The sequence below is a fragment of the Gracilinanus agilis genome, chromosome 2 (assembly GCF_016433145.1).
Source record: "Gracilinanus agilis isolate LMUSP501 chromosome 2, AgileGrace, whole genome shotgun sequence".
Lineage (NCBI taxonomy): Eukaryota > Metazoa > Chordata > Mammalia > Didelphimorphia > Didelphidae > Gracilinanus > Gracilinanus agilis.
The window spans coordinates 540,089,819-540,103,621 of NC_058131.1; the positions used below are offsets into that span (position 1 = coordinate 540,089,819).

A 13,803-nucleotide genomic window follows, 5' to 3' on the forward strand; every position below is an offset into this window, starting at 1 on the left:
AAAAATGAATGTTCTAAAATGACAAAGAACAAGATTGCTGCAAATAAGAGATATGAGAAATCACAATCCATTGAAGAGATGGGGTGGTGGTGGTGATTAAAGGGAGTGGAACACTTGACATATTGTAAGATTTTTTTTGAAGTATTAGTTGTGATTATTTTCTTTTCTTTTAAAATATATATTATATAGTATATTGAATGACTCTCTGGGTGGAGCAAATAGGAGATATATAGGAGGAAATTTGTGAAATAAAAAATAAAAGATAACCATAATATTATTTTTAAAAAGATCACCCTGTATATTTCCCTAATATAAAGAGGTAGTAATGAATTTTAATGAATACATTAATATTGAAAATAATGGCATGTGAAAATTTGCCAAAAATGAAATATTGGTTCTACACTCTCAAGATCAGCAACAAAATTTCTTTAATAAAAATGGTAAAATAAGTCACTCAATAGCACCTTTTTTCTGTCTTCAATAACATCAAACTTGTATAGCAATCAGAATTTTAAAGCAGCATTAAGTTCTTCACATCAGGCTCTATACAGAGTAATAAATAAGGATCCAATGCATAATGTGAAAACCTCAGGAAATTGATTTCCAGTAACAAGGATTTGGCCACAAACTGAAAAAAAATGATAAAATGATACATTGGAACAAAGATGTGGTTTTCTGTGTAAACATGCAAAGATGTGTAATTTGGTGGCCCTTATTTTATTTTGAGTTTGACATTGCTTCTCTGTACTATACTGGTTAACTCAATTCAACTCTTTAACCTTTTCTGTCCTTGGATGTTATTATTTCTTTATTACTTCTTGCTTGTTTCCCTTTCTTTGAGATTTGGCTTTTATACATTATGATTGCTCATCCTGATGGATCCCCACCCCGATCCTGTATTTGTCTTGCTGTCTTTATTTCCCAGTTGTAATATACATATATATGTTAGGTCGACATATATGTATATAAATGCTTTCCAATGTTTTCATTCTGAAAAAAGAAAAAATTCCCATTATAATTAACCAAGCAAGCAACTTTATATGACTTAAAAATTGTAACATAGAATTCTTCTTTTGCGTACCCAAACTACATTAGAGAGGTTAGGAAAAAGGGCACAAATCCACAAAAACAAACTCAGTGGGTAGGTATTATCAGTCTAGAATTTTAGGAAGTTCTAGTGATTGTACTAGACCAGTGATGGGCAAACTTTTTAAAGAGGGGGCCCAAAGAAATGGAAATGCTCATCTGTCTTTCTAAGGCAACTCCTTTGAAGTTTCATTGTATTGTATCCTACTCATTGTATTCGTCAGATTAGGAATAATGTCGCATGGCTGGATAGAACATTTCAGGGGCCACATCTGGCCCACGGGCCAGGCTGTAGTTTGCCCATCACTGTACTAGACTACTAAGGTTTCCTTTTGACAGTTTATGATGATGTTACAGGCCTCAGAATTGTTTAGGATAACAAGGAAACTAAGTTAGTTCAGAATTATCAGTACATACAAATCTCTGCTCATCCAGACTTTAGATTCACATCAAAGATCTGTTGTTAACTTGTTTTAGTCATATCTGATTATTAGTGATCTCATTTGGACTTTTCCTGGGTAAGTTACCAGAGTGCTTTACCACTTCCTTCACTGGCTCATTTTACAGATGAGGAAACTGAGGCAAAGAAGATTAAGTGATTTACGCAAGGTCACACAGCTAGTAAATATCTGAGACCAGATTTGACCTTAGGAAGATGAGACTCAAGTCCCAGCTCTCTACCCACTGTACCAGCTGGAAGGGGTTTAGAAAGTCCTGAGTGGGGTGTTAAAGCCATGGTAGGAAAGGTTGCTGCTATCTCATTTATAAACACAGTTTTTAGTACATTGAATTAGGAGGTGAATTATTTCAAGAGTTAAGGTAGTATTAGAAAACCAAAAGTCTAACTGCAAGCAAGGAAGTTTCAGAAAGGCGCTACCATATCAATCCCATGCTCAAAATCATGTTGTGTTTTTTTTCTCCAAAACTATCATTTAGATCCCATGCCAGGAAGCCCAATATCTCAATATTAGCTTTCAGAAATCTAAAATATCTATGTTTATATATGTATGCATATATATATACATTTTTATATGAGTACAAAATAATCTACCCCCCAAAATCCAAATATATTCAACAAGAGTGACAGACTATAAAAGTGGAATAATTTAAAGGCTTTAATTTAGTTTAAGGAGATTTTGTTCTTAATCCTAATTTAACTAATAACTATGTGAGGTTGGGTGATTTGCTCTGGACTCTTTACTTTTTACTGTAATAACAAGAGAGAGCTTTTACAAAGAGCCTACTATATGCCAGCCACTGTGCTAGATGTTTTATGGATAATTATGATATTATTTGATTCTCACAAGGACCCTGGGATGGAGCTGCTATTATTATTCCCATTTTGAAGATGAGGAAACTGAGGCAAACAAAGATTAAATGACTTGCCTAGGGTCACAAAACTAATAAATATCTGAGAATAGATTTGAACTTAGGAAGATAAGTCATATTGACTTCAGGCCCAGTACTCTATCCACCGTGTCACTTAGCTGTCCCTAATGTATATATGTTTCTGTGTATATATACAAATATACATATACACAATTATTATATGTATCATGTATTACATTTTATTTATTATATGTGCACACAAATATAAAGCATTTTGCAAACCTTAAAGCACTATATAAATATAGCTATTATTCTAATTTTAATATATATAGTGTTATGTTTACAAAGTGCTTTACATATATTATTTCTTTTAATCTCTTCCCATTCTAGATTCATGATCCTATGATTCTCAGTTTAGTACTATGAAATAATTGCTATAGTTCATTATTTTTCCCATTTTACCCATGAGTAAACTGAGGTCAAGATTCAGTTACTTGACTGGTCATAGTTAGTATCTAAGGTGGTATTCAAACCCATATTTCCCTGATTTTAGATCCCATGGCTCCATCTACGAGAACATTGGTTGGCACAGGACACAGAAGTATTACCAAAATTTAATGATTTCAAGCATTAAGGCACCCATATGCATGAAAAGTTTAATGACTTTTCTCAAAATATTATGCTGATAAAATTGCAACCCTTGGCAGTTCCCTGAAAACAGGCTTACTGCTTCCTGGCAAGAGTTCTTCAGAATAAAATTTTAGTGATTCATTAGTAAATGTGACAATTTACCTGAGCCTTTCTTTCTCTTATACTCCTTTCACCAATCAAAGGTGAGTTTTATTTTTAAACTAAAAGAACGTTTGCTCTGATTCCATCCAAATAAGTTACTCTCCCTAGTGGCCAATTTGATTGCTGTTTATCATGCCAGGAAAATGGTGGATAAATGTCAAATGTAGAAACAATTTAAGTTAAAGTCTTACATTTAATGAAAACAAGTTAGCAAATGCAGGTGGAATGAAATATGAAAAACTGTCTCATTGGTTGTCAGTTATGTGAATTTTCCTGTAATGACTATTGAATATATATACATATAACTCAGAGTAATAAATTATATTTGAATGCCACAGGCCTATGCACTCCTGTTGCTGTTTTTCATTGTGGCACTGACTTTATTATTATTCAATGTGTTAACTTAGATCCTTTAATCACAAGACTGACTATGGAGTACAAATTATGTAATCAAAACCCAGGGCTTTTATAGGTCAGTAATTTCAAGCACTAGTACAGTATAGTCGATTAATTTTAACAACATACTTCAGGGCATTCAGGGAAAGTAAAGAACAAAACCATTGTTATGCAGAAGGTCATGTAGTCTGCCAAAGAAATGAGTTCTCAGAAATAGATATATGAGTGTGTGTGTGAATATATACATATGTTATATATAAATCTAGGAAAGATGTTGGTAGACTTCATTTATTTCTTTATCATTTTTATTCTTTAGTTTCTTATTTCTTTAGAATTTTTATTGTTTTTCTAAAATAAATTGTATTCATTTATCATTATTTTAAAATTATTTTAAATTAACGGTAATTTATTTTCTCTTCTTATCAGCTTCTTTGCTCTCTTTGAGAAAAAAGAAAGGAATAAAATAATCCAATGTAAACATATGCATAGTTAGTCAAAACAAATCCCTATATCGACTTTGTCCAAAAATATGTCTTATTCTGCATCTTGAGCCAACTTTTTTTTTTTTTTGGTCAGGAAGTGTTTTATTTATCAGGACTCTGGAATTATTGACTACGAAATTGCATTGAATTAGAATTCTTAAATTTTTAAAGTCATTTCCTGTTATTGTATAAATAATTTTTCTGGTTCTTCTCTCTTTGCTCTGTATCAGTTCATTCAAGTCTTCACAGCTTTCTCTGAAACTGTCCCTTTCTACTTTTATATATACATGAGCCATAATTTATTCAGTTAGTCCTCATTTCTTTACATTATATATTATTCTAGTCAATGATTATGACTAAGATTGTCTCTTTCTTTAGGAAGAAAAAAATTGGAGAGGGGACATTAAAGTTTTAGGAGGCACATTTAAAATTTTATCATTATTCCTTTCTTGGAAGTAGAGAACTACCAATGAACCCAAAAGATCATTATACTATGTGGTTTTATGTGGCTTTGGCCATTGCTTCAAGGACAATGTAAATGGAAACTCTTTAGCCATAGACTAAAGAAAGTGAAGAAACTACATGTAGTCAAGAATACTTGCACAAATTTCTACAGACGTGTAGCAAGTTGATATTGTATCTGAGTGTAGCAAGTTCATACTCCTCTCACTTTGGTTAGTTTTATACCTAGCCAATATTGGACTAATACAAGATTATGTCTCATATCTTGATTGTCACTACCACTTGTCACTATTTGTCACTACATTGTCACTAGATTGTCACTACAAATCTCCTAAACCCTTTTTGGGATTCTAGAATGAAAGTTTCTTGTGAACCAGTCTTGTTTCATTTGTATCAATGCATTCTCAGTGCAATACTTCAAATACCATAAACACAATAAAAGATTATTGAATTAATGTAAACATAATGGATTCTTTAAATTCACAGTGAAGTTGATAAGAGTTCCAGGCTTGGTGACAGGAAGGCTTCCTGAGTTTAAATTTAACTTAGACACTTACTCCACTGGGTGACCATAGGCAAGTCACTTAACCATGTTGGTCTCATTTTCCTTATCTGTAAAATGAGTTGGAAGAGGAAATGGCAAACTACTCAAGTGTCTTAGTTAAGAAAACCACATAAGGAGTCATAAAGGATCACAGATAACTGAAAATGACCGAGCAATAAGAGATTCCTAGTTTTGTCCTTGCTACCATCAGAAGACACTTCTATTCCTTTAATAAATGTTTGTTGAATTAAAGTAAATCTAATAAATTCTTAGTTTTTTTCTTGCTACCAGCAGTAGACACTCTTTGATCTCTTTTGGCTACATGCTTCTTGAGCTCAGATTGTTCTTCCTTCATATCTGACCTCTATTTTTGGTGTTGTGTTAAGCAATATAAAAACATTAAGTGAAGGGGTATTAAATAAGGATACTAACTGATACTCCAGAGGAAATTATCTGATTATCTCTGGGTCATGCAGGATTTGAATAGCTCACCTGTATAGCTTTTTCATGAACCTCCCTTTATGATTCCCAAATTTAGATGTTTATGTAAATATAACACTGTCCTTTGCAGTTTAAGAAAACTTTGTTAAGTTTGATGTGGCCAAAGAGGCAACACACCCAGATGATAGTGGATTTTTTTTTATACATCATAGACTTTTAGTGGCTTGGCTATCTTGATGTATATTTCAATTAAATTTTGAAAAATGATGCTGCCAAAGAGATTCTATGCATATAGTAAAGAGGGGTATTTAAATATAGATTCAATGAATTCAAAGAAATATATTGTGGAAAGAGGTCTGAGATTCATAGAGGAGTGACCAATTCTTCTGGAAAAATTCTTTAGAAAAAACTGAAGATTCTGGGTCATGGCAATACATGCCTGAAATCTCTGCTTCTGGGCAGCTTGAGGTTTGTAGCACACTTGAGATTAAAAGTTCTGAACTGTTGTAGGGCTCAAGCTGATTGGGTGTCCACATTGAATCAGCATTAATATGGTGGGGTAAAGAAAAGGTACTTAAGGAGGGGTGAACTAGGTCAGTTTGGAAAAAAGAGAGGAGATTTAAGCTTCTTTGCAGAACAATATTGGGATCAGAAATGAGAATAGTCATTGTATTTTCAGTCTAAGAAGGAGAGGGAGATCTCATATCAAAAATGAAAATAAGAGGTTGGGGCAAGGAAATACTAAATACTTAAGTGCATTGAAATTAACTTAAAGGGAGAGGAACAATCAGATCCATTGGGTCAGAGAATTGCTGCCTACCCTATAGAGAAGTAGAAAGGTAACAAAAGGACTACTGGGAAGGGAAGCAACCCTAGGGAGAAAGAGGGTGGGGCAGAGGGAATAGCTTAAAAAGACCCCAAAGAAGAATAGGAGGGGAATAAGAAGAGAGAGGGAAGAAAGGGAAGTACAATAAGGGAGGAGATTAGGGGAACTGATTTAAAAAACCTCTGATATAGAAGGAAATAGAGAAAGAAGAAAGGGCAGGACAAGGAGAGAGAATCAAAATGTCTGGGAATACACAGTTGATCATTATAACTCTGAAGGTAAGTGGTATAGGCTAGCCCACAAAATGGAAGCAAATAGCAGAGTGGATTAGAAACCAAAATCCTACCATATGCTATCTACAAGAAACACGCATGAGGCAGGCAGACATGCATAGAATAAAAATAAAAGGCTGGAGCAAAATCTATTGGGCTTCAACTGAGAAAAAGAAAGCAGGAGTTGCAATCATGATTTCTGATAGAAACAAAGTAAAAATAGATCTGGGTAAAAGAGATAGGGAAGGTAATTACATCCTAATAAAAGACAGTATAAACAATGATGAAACATCAGTACTCAACATGTATGCAACAAATGGTATAGCATCCAAATTTAAGTAGATAGCAAAACTATACTTTTGGGTGACCCCAACCTTCCCCTATAACATGGGTCGGCAACCTTTTTGGCTGAAAGAGTCATAAACGCCACATTTTTTAAAATGTAATTTTGTGAGAGTCATACAGTGCTCACAGTGAGTGCTCCTGTAACAGTGTGCACTCCTGTAACAGCATCTGAAAAAAATTGACTTTATGGCTCCTGCAGAAAGAGCCATACATTGCCAACCTCTGCCCTATAAGATCTAGATAAATCAAACCAAAAAATAAATAATAAAGAGATAAGAGAGATGAATGAAATCCTAGGAAAATTACAGTTAATAGATATATGGAGAAAAATAAATAGGGCCAAAAAGGAATATACCGTCTTTACAGCTGCACATGGAACATTCACAAAGATAGACCGTGTACTAGGGCATAGAAACATGACAAACAAATGCAAAAGAGCAGAAATAATAAATGCAACCTTATCAGATCATAATGCAATAAAAATAGTTATTACCAAGGATACATGGAAAGGCAAAACAAAAACCAATTGAAAATTAAATAATATGATTCTCCAAAATAAGTTAGTGAAAGAACAAATCATAGAAACAATTAATAATTTCATTGAAGACAATGGCAATGATGAGACTTCTTACCAAACCTATGGGATGCAGCTAAAGAAGTTCTAAGAGGAAAATTTATATCATTGAGTGCATATATTAACCAATTAGGGAAGGCAGAGGTTAATAATTGGGCATGCAACTTAAAAAAACTAGAAAAAGAACAAATTTAAAATCCTGAGATGAAAACTAAATTAGAAATATTAAAAATCAAAGGAGAAATTAATAAAATTGAAAGCAAATGAATTATTGAATTAATAAATAAGACTAGAAGCTGGTATTTTGAAAAAACAGATAAAATAGGCAAAGTACTGATAAACCTAATAAAAAAAGGAAAGAAGAAAACCAAATTAACAGTATCAAAAATGAAAAGGGAGACCTCACCTCTAATGAAGAGGAAATAAAGGCAATCATTAAAATCTATTTTGCCTAATTATATGGCAATAAATATAGCAATGTAGGTGATATGGATGAATAGTTATAAAAATATAAATTGCCTAGATTAACAATGGAAGAAATAGAATACTTAAATAATCCCATATCAGAAAAAGAAATTGAACAAGCCATCAAAGAACTCCCTAAGAAAAAATTACCAGGCCCCAATGGATTCACAAGTGAATTTTATCAAACATTTAAAGAACAACTAATCCCAATACTATACAAATTATTCAATATAATAAGCAAAGAAGGAGTCCTATCAAATTCCTTTTATGACACAAATATGGTACTGATTCCAAAGCCAGGTAGATCAACAACAGAGAAAGAAAACTAAGGACCAATCTCCCTAATGAACATAGATGTAAAAATCTTAAATAGAATACTAGCAAAAAGACTCCAGGCAAGTGATCAAGAGGGTTATCCATCATGATCAAGTGGGATTTATACCAGGAATGCAAGGATGGTTCAACATTAGGAAAACCATCCACATAATTGACAATATCAACAAACTAACAAACAAAAATCACATGATTATCTGAATAGATGCTGAAAAAGCCTTTGACAAAATACAGCACCCATTCCTATTGAAAACACTAGAAAATATAGGAATAGAAGGACCTTTCTTAAAAATAATAAAAAGAATATATCTAAAACCATCAACAAGCATCATTTGCGATGGGGATAAATTAGAAGCCTTCCCAAAAAGATCAGGAGTGAAACAAGGATGCCCATTATCACCTCTATTATTTAACATTGCACTAGAAACACTAGCAGTAGCAATTAGAGAAGAAAAAGAAATTGAAGGTAATAAAACAGGCAATGTGGAGACTATCACTCTTTGCAGATGATATGATGATCTACTTAAAAAATCCTAGAGAATCAACTAAAAAGCTAGTAGAAATAATTAACAACTTTAGCAAAGTTGCAGGATACAAAATAAATGCACATAAACCATCAGCATTTCTATATATTTCCAACACATCACAGCAGCAAGAGGTAGAAAGAGAAACACCATTTAAAATCACCCTAGACAATAAAAAATACTTAGTAATATATCTACCAAAGCGAAGACAGGAATTATACAAACACAACCACAAAACACATTCCAAACAATTAAAACTACATCTAAACAATTGGAAAAACATTGATTGCTAATGGGTAGGATGAGCTAACGTAATAAAAATGACCATTCCATCCAAATTAATTTGCTTATTTAGTGCCATACCTATCAAACTACCAAAAAGCTTTTTTACTGAATTAGAAAAACTATAACAAAGTTCATTTGGAAGAACAAAAGATCAAGAATATCAAGGGAAATAATGAAAAAAAATGTGAATGAAGGTGGCCTAGCAGTAACAGATATATTAAACTATACTATAAAGCAGCAGTCATCAAAACAATATGATACTGGCTAAGAGACAGAAGGGAGGATCAGTGGAGTAGACTTGGGGTAAGCGATGTCAGCAAAACAGTGTATGAAAAACTCAGAGAGCCCAACTTTTGGGACAAAAATCCACTATTTGACAAAAACAGCTGGGAAAATTGGAAAACAACATGGGAGAGATTAGGTTTAGATCAACATCTCACACCCTACACCAAGATAAATTCAGACTAGGTGAATAACTTGAATATAAAGAAGGAAACTATAAGTAAATTAAGTGAACACAGAATAGTATACTTGTTAGATCTCTGGGAAAGGAAAGATTTTAAAACCAAGCAAGAGTTAGAAAAAATTATAAAATGTTAAATAAATAATTTTAATTATATTAAATTTAAAAGGTTTGATACAAACAAAAACAATGCAACCTTAATCTGAAGCAAAACAACAAACTGGGGAAAATCTTCGTAACAAAAAATTCTGACAGAGGTCTAATTACTTAAATATACAAGGAACTAAATCAATTGTATAAAAATCAAGCCATTCCCCAATTGATAAATGGGCAAGGGACATGAATAGGCAGTTTTCAGATAAAGAAATCAAAAGTATCAATAAGCACATGAAAAAGTGTTCTAAATCTCCAATAAATAGAAAAATGCAAATCAAAACAACTCTGATGTATCACCTCACACCTAGCAGATTGGCTAAAATGAAAGAAGGGAAGACTAATGAATGTTGGAGGGGATGTGGCAAAATTGGGACATTAATGGATTGCTGGTGCAGTTGTGAACTGATCCAAACATTTTGCCTGGCAATTTGGAACTATGCCCAAAGATTGCTAAAAGATTGCCTGTCCTTTGATCGAGCCATACCATTGTTGGGTTTCTACCCCAAAGAGATCATATATAAAAAAGACTTATTCAAAAATATTTATAGCTGCGCTTTTTGTGATAGCAAAAAACTGGAAAATTAGGGTATGCCCTTCAATGGGGGAATGGCTGAACAAATTGTGGTATCTGTTGGTGATGGAATACTACTGTGCTCAAAGGAATAATAAACTGGAGGAATTCCATGTGAACTGGAAAGACCTCCAGGAATTGATGCAGAGTGAAAGGAGCAGAACCCGAAGAACATTGTACACAGAGACTGATACACTGTAGAAAAATTGAAGGTAATGGACTTCTGTACTAGCAGCAATGCAATGACCCAGGACAATTCTGAGGGATTTATGGAAAAGAACACTATCCACATTCAGAGGAAGAACTACAGGAGAGGAAACATAGAAAAACAACTGCTTATCACATGGGTTGATGCGGACATGATTGGGGATGGAGACTCAAAACAACCACAACAATACAACTATAAATAATATGGAAATAGGTCTTGATAGATGACACATGTTAAAGCCAGTGGAAATGCACGTCAGCTATGGGGGATGTGGTGTTTTGGGGGGGGGTTACAGGGAAAGAACATTAATCATGTAACTATGGAAAATTTTTGAAAAAATAAAAAAATTAAAAAAAAACAACAATATGGTACTTGATAAGATACAGAAGGGAGGAACAGTGGAATAGACTTGAGGTAAGTGATGTCAGTAAGACAGTCTATGATAAAACCAAAGAGCCCAATTTTTGGGACAAAAATGCACTATTTGACAAAAACTGCTGGGAAAATTGGAAAACAATATGGGAGAGATTAGGTTTAGATCAACATTGTATAACCTACACCAAGATAAATTCAGAATGGGTGAATGATTTGAATATAAAGAAGGAAACTATAAGTAAATTAGGTGAATACATAATAATATACTTTTCAGATCTATGGGAAAGGAAAGAATTCAAAACAAAGCAAGAGTTAGAAAAAATTACAAAATGTAAAATTAATAATCTTGATTACATTAAATTAAAAAGGTTTTGTACAAACAAAAACAATGGAACCAAAATCAGAAGCAAAACAATAAACTGGGAAAAAATCTTTAAAACAAAAAACTCTGACAAAGGTCTAATTACTCAAATATACAAGGAGCTAAATCAATTGTACAAAAAAATCAAGCCATTCCCTAATTCATAAATGGGCAAAGGACATGAATAGACAATTTTCAGATAAAGAAATCAAAACTATCAATAAGCACATGAGAATGTGTTCTAAATCTCTAATAATTAGAGAAATGCAAATCAAAACAACTCTGAGGTATCACCTCACACCTAGCAGATTGGCTAAAATGAAAGAAGGGGAGAGTAATGAATGTTGGAGGGGATGTGGCAAAATTGGGACATTAATGTATTGCTGGTGGAGTTGTGAACTGATCCAACCATTCTGGCTAGCAATTTGGAACTATGCTCAAAGGGCTGTAAAGGAATGCCTGCCCTAACATAATAAAAATGACCATTCCACCCAAATTAATTTATTTATTTAGTGCCATACCTATCAAACTACCAAAAAACTTTTTTTATTGAATTAGAAAACCTATAACAAAGTTCATTTGGAAGAACAAAAGAATATCAAGGGAAATAATGAAAAAAAATGTGGAGGAGTGGGTAGAAAACTGATAAAAGCCAGCTTATTGGAGTTCTTACACAAGACATCCTAAAATCTAGATAATGGTTTCCTGACACAAAAATATGTCCTAGGTTGATATAGGAGGAACAGCGTGAAAAGTCATAGAGGCAGTTTCACAAATGTGGAAAATATACAAATGCTTTCCCTTCATTGGAAGTTGCAGTCTTCACTTTCTTGACCATGGGATGATTAAAGCCATAGATTGGATTTGCTGATTCCACTCCTTCCACTTTCTTCCTTTTTTTAAAAAAAAAATGTTACGGGATGGTTTAGTGGGTGGGGAAATGAAATAGGAAGATCTAGGAAATATCAAAATTATAAATGAAATCCATTTGAAGTAAATAGAGTGTTTTTTTTCTATATGCTGAATCATTGTATCCCACTGAAGCAACTTCTAAACAAGGTTCTATAGATTTTAATAGGCAGATATTGAATCTGCTTCCTTTTAAACACCTTCTCTAGATCTGTTGTTATAGTTGCTTAGCTCATTTAGAGTCGAAGCTAGCAATTTCTGCCTCTAGAGTAAATTGCCAGTGGTGGTATAAAGTAGAGGCTCAACTGCTGTAGAGCAGCCAAGGACAAGAAACAAAAACTGAGATGTCATTAGGTTTCTAAACTGCTGAATGTTAGAGAAAGCACCCCTGACGTTAGACTGTCACTGTTGTCAGTGTGGGAGTGGGACATGCAGGAGAAGAAGCACCCTCCATATTGTGCCATTAGCACTATCTAAATTGCCAACTGTAGGGAAAAGCCTCTGTCATCCTTCCCTTGTCATATTTCTTCCCAAATAATCCTTATTTTCAGTACTGCCAGCTACCAACCAAATAATATAGTATGATCTGAAATATTAAAAGTGACTCATGTAGGCAGGACTGGGGCACAATCTCTCGAAGAGATACTTGTCTAAATTCTGCAACAAGAATGGTCTGATTAAAAACACAAGTGCTTCCTCAATCCTCTGAGGTTACATTTTCCTTCAACATATAATCTATAATACATATTCCTTCTTGACTTCATTCAGGAATAAAACTGGAAGACCCGCAATATATGTTTCTGTGTGCTTCAATTTGATATTTTATTCCAAGGGAGATTTAAATAAATAGATTTGACTTGCATTACCTTCCAGTGCATACTTAATATCCAGTGCAAAGAGGGTCCACATGATCTCAGCACTGACTTTTCCCATGTTTAGTTCTTGAGGGAACCTGTAACCAAAAACATTTTTCTAGGTCAAGAGTTAAGGAAAATCATTTAAGATAAAAAATACTAACAATTTCACTATGATTTTTCATAGCAGTTCAGTGATATTATGCAAAATACACAAATCACATGACCATTTCAGTACTATTACACAAATCACACATTAGTGCTAAGACCACTGGTTACAGTTTCAGAGGACATAAATTCCAATCCTTCCTCTGATAATTGTTTCCTATAAGACCTCTGACAAGTCACATAATTTCTTTAAGTTTTAGTTTCCTTATCTGTTGCATGAGGGGTTTTGATGATATGGTATGGTCCCTGAAGTTTAATCTAGATCTGAATCTATAATACTTATTAACTTCTAGTTTTTGCTACTTTAAGATATTATTATAAAAATGTTAAAGGCATTGTATCCTGCAAACTTATTATTTATACATGCTCATGAACTCTCAATACTATATATAGTCGCTCCCTTCTCTCATCTTAGGCCCATTAATTGAACTAAATTAATAACACCCAGTTGGAAAGGGAAAAAAAAACTTCATGAATCTGAGCTTTATAGAATATATAGAATTTTTATTTTAAGATGTATTAATGGCTATAGAGAGGGAATATCATAAGAATCTACTCATCTCATCATCCTTCTTCTCAATA

General features: G+C 33.3%; 1 protein-coding gene across 2 annotated transcripts in view; it reads right to left on the reverse strand.

Annotated features, from left to right (window-relative positions):
* The window catches only part of UNC13C (unc-13 homolog C), a 717,151-nt gene that overhangs the window by 214,631 nt on the left and 488,717 nt on the right, over positions 1-13,803 (reverse strand). For both annotated transcript variants that reach the window (XM_044665156.1, XM_044665155.1), the window contains one exon: positions 13,066-13,151. In XM_044665156.1, coding sequence (XP_044521091.1) covers positions 13,066-13,151 — 86 coding nt within the window. The remainder of the gene's footprint in view (positions 1-13,065; positions 13,152-13,803) is intronic.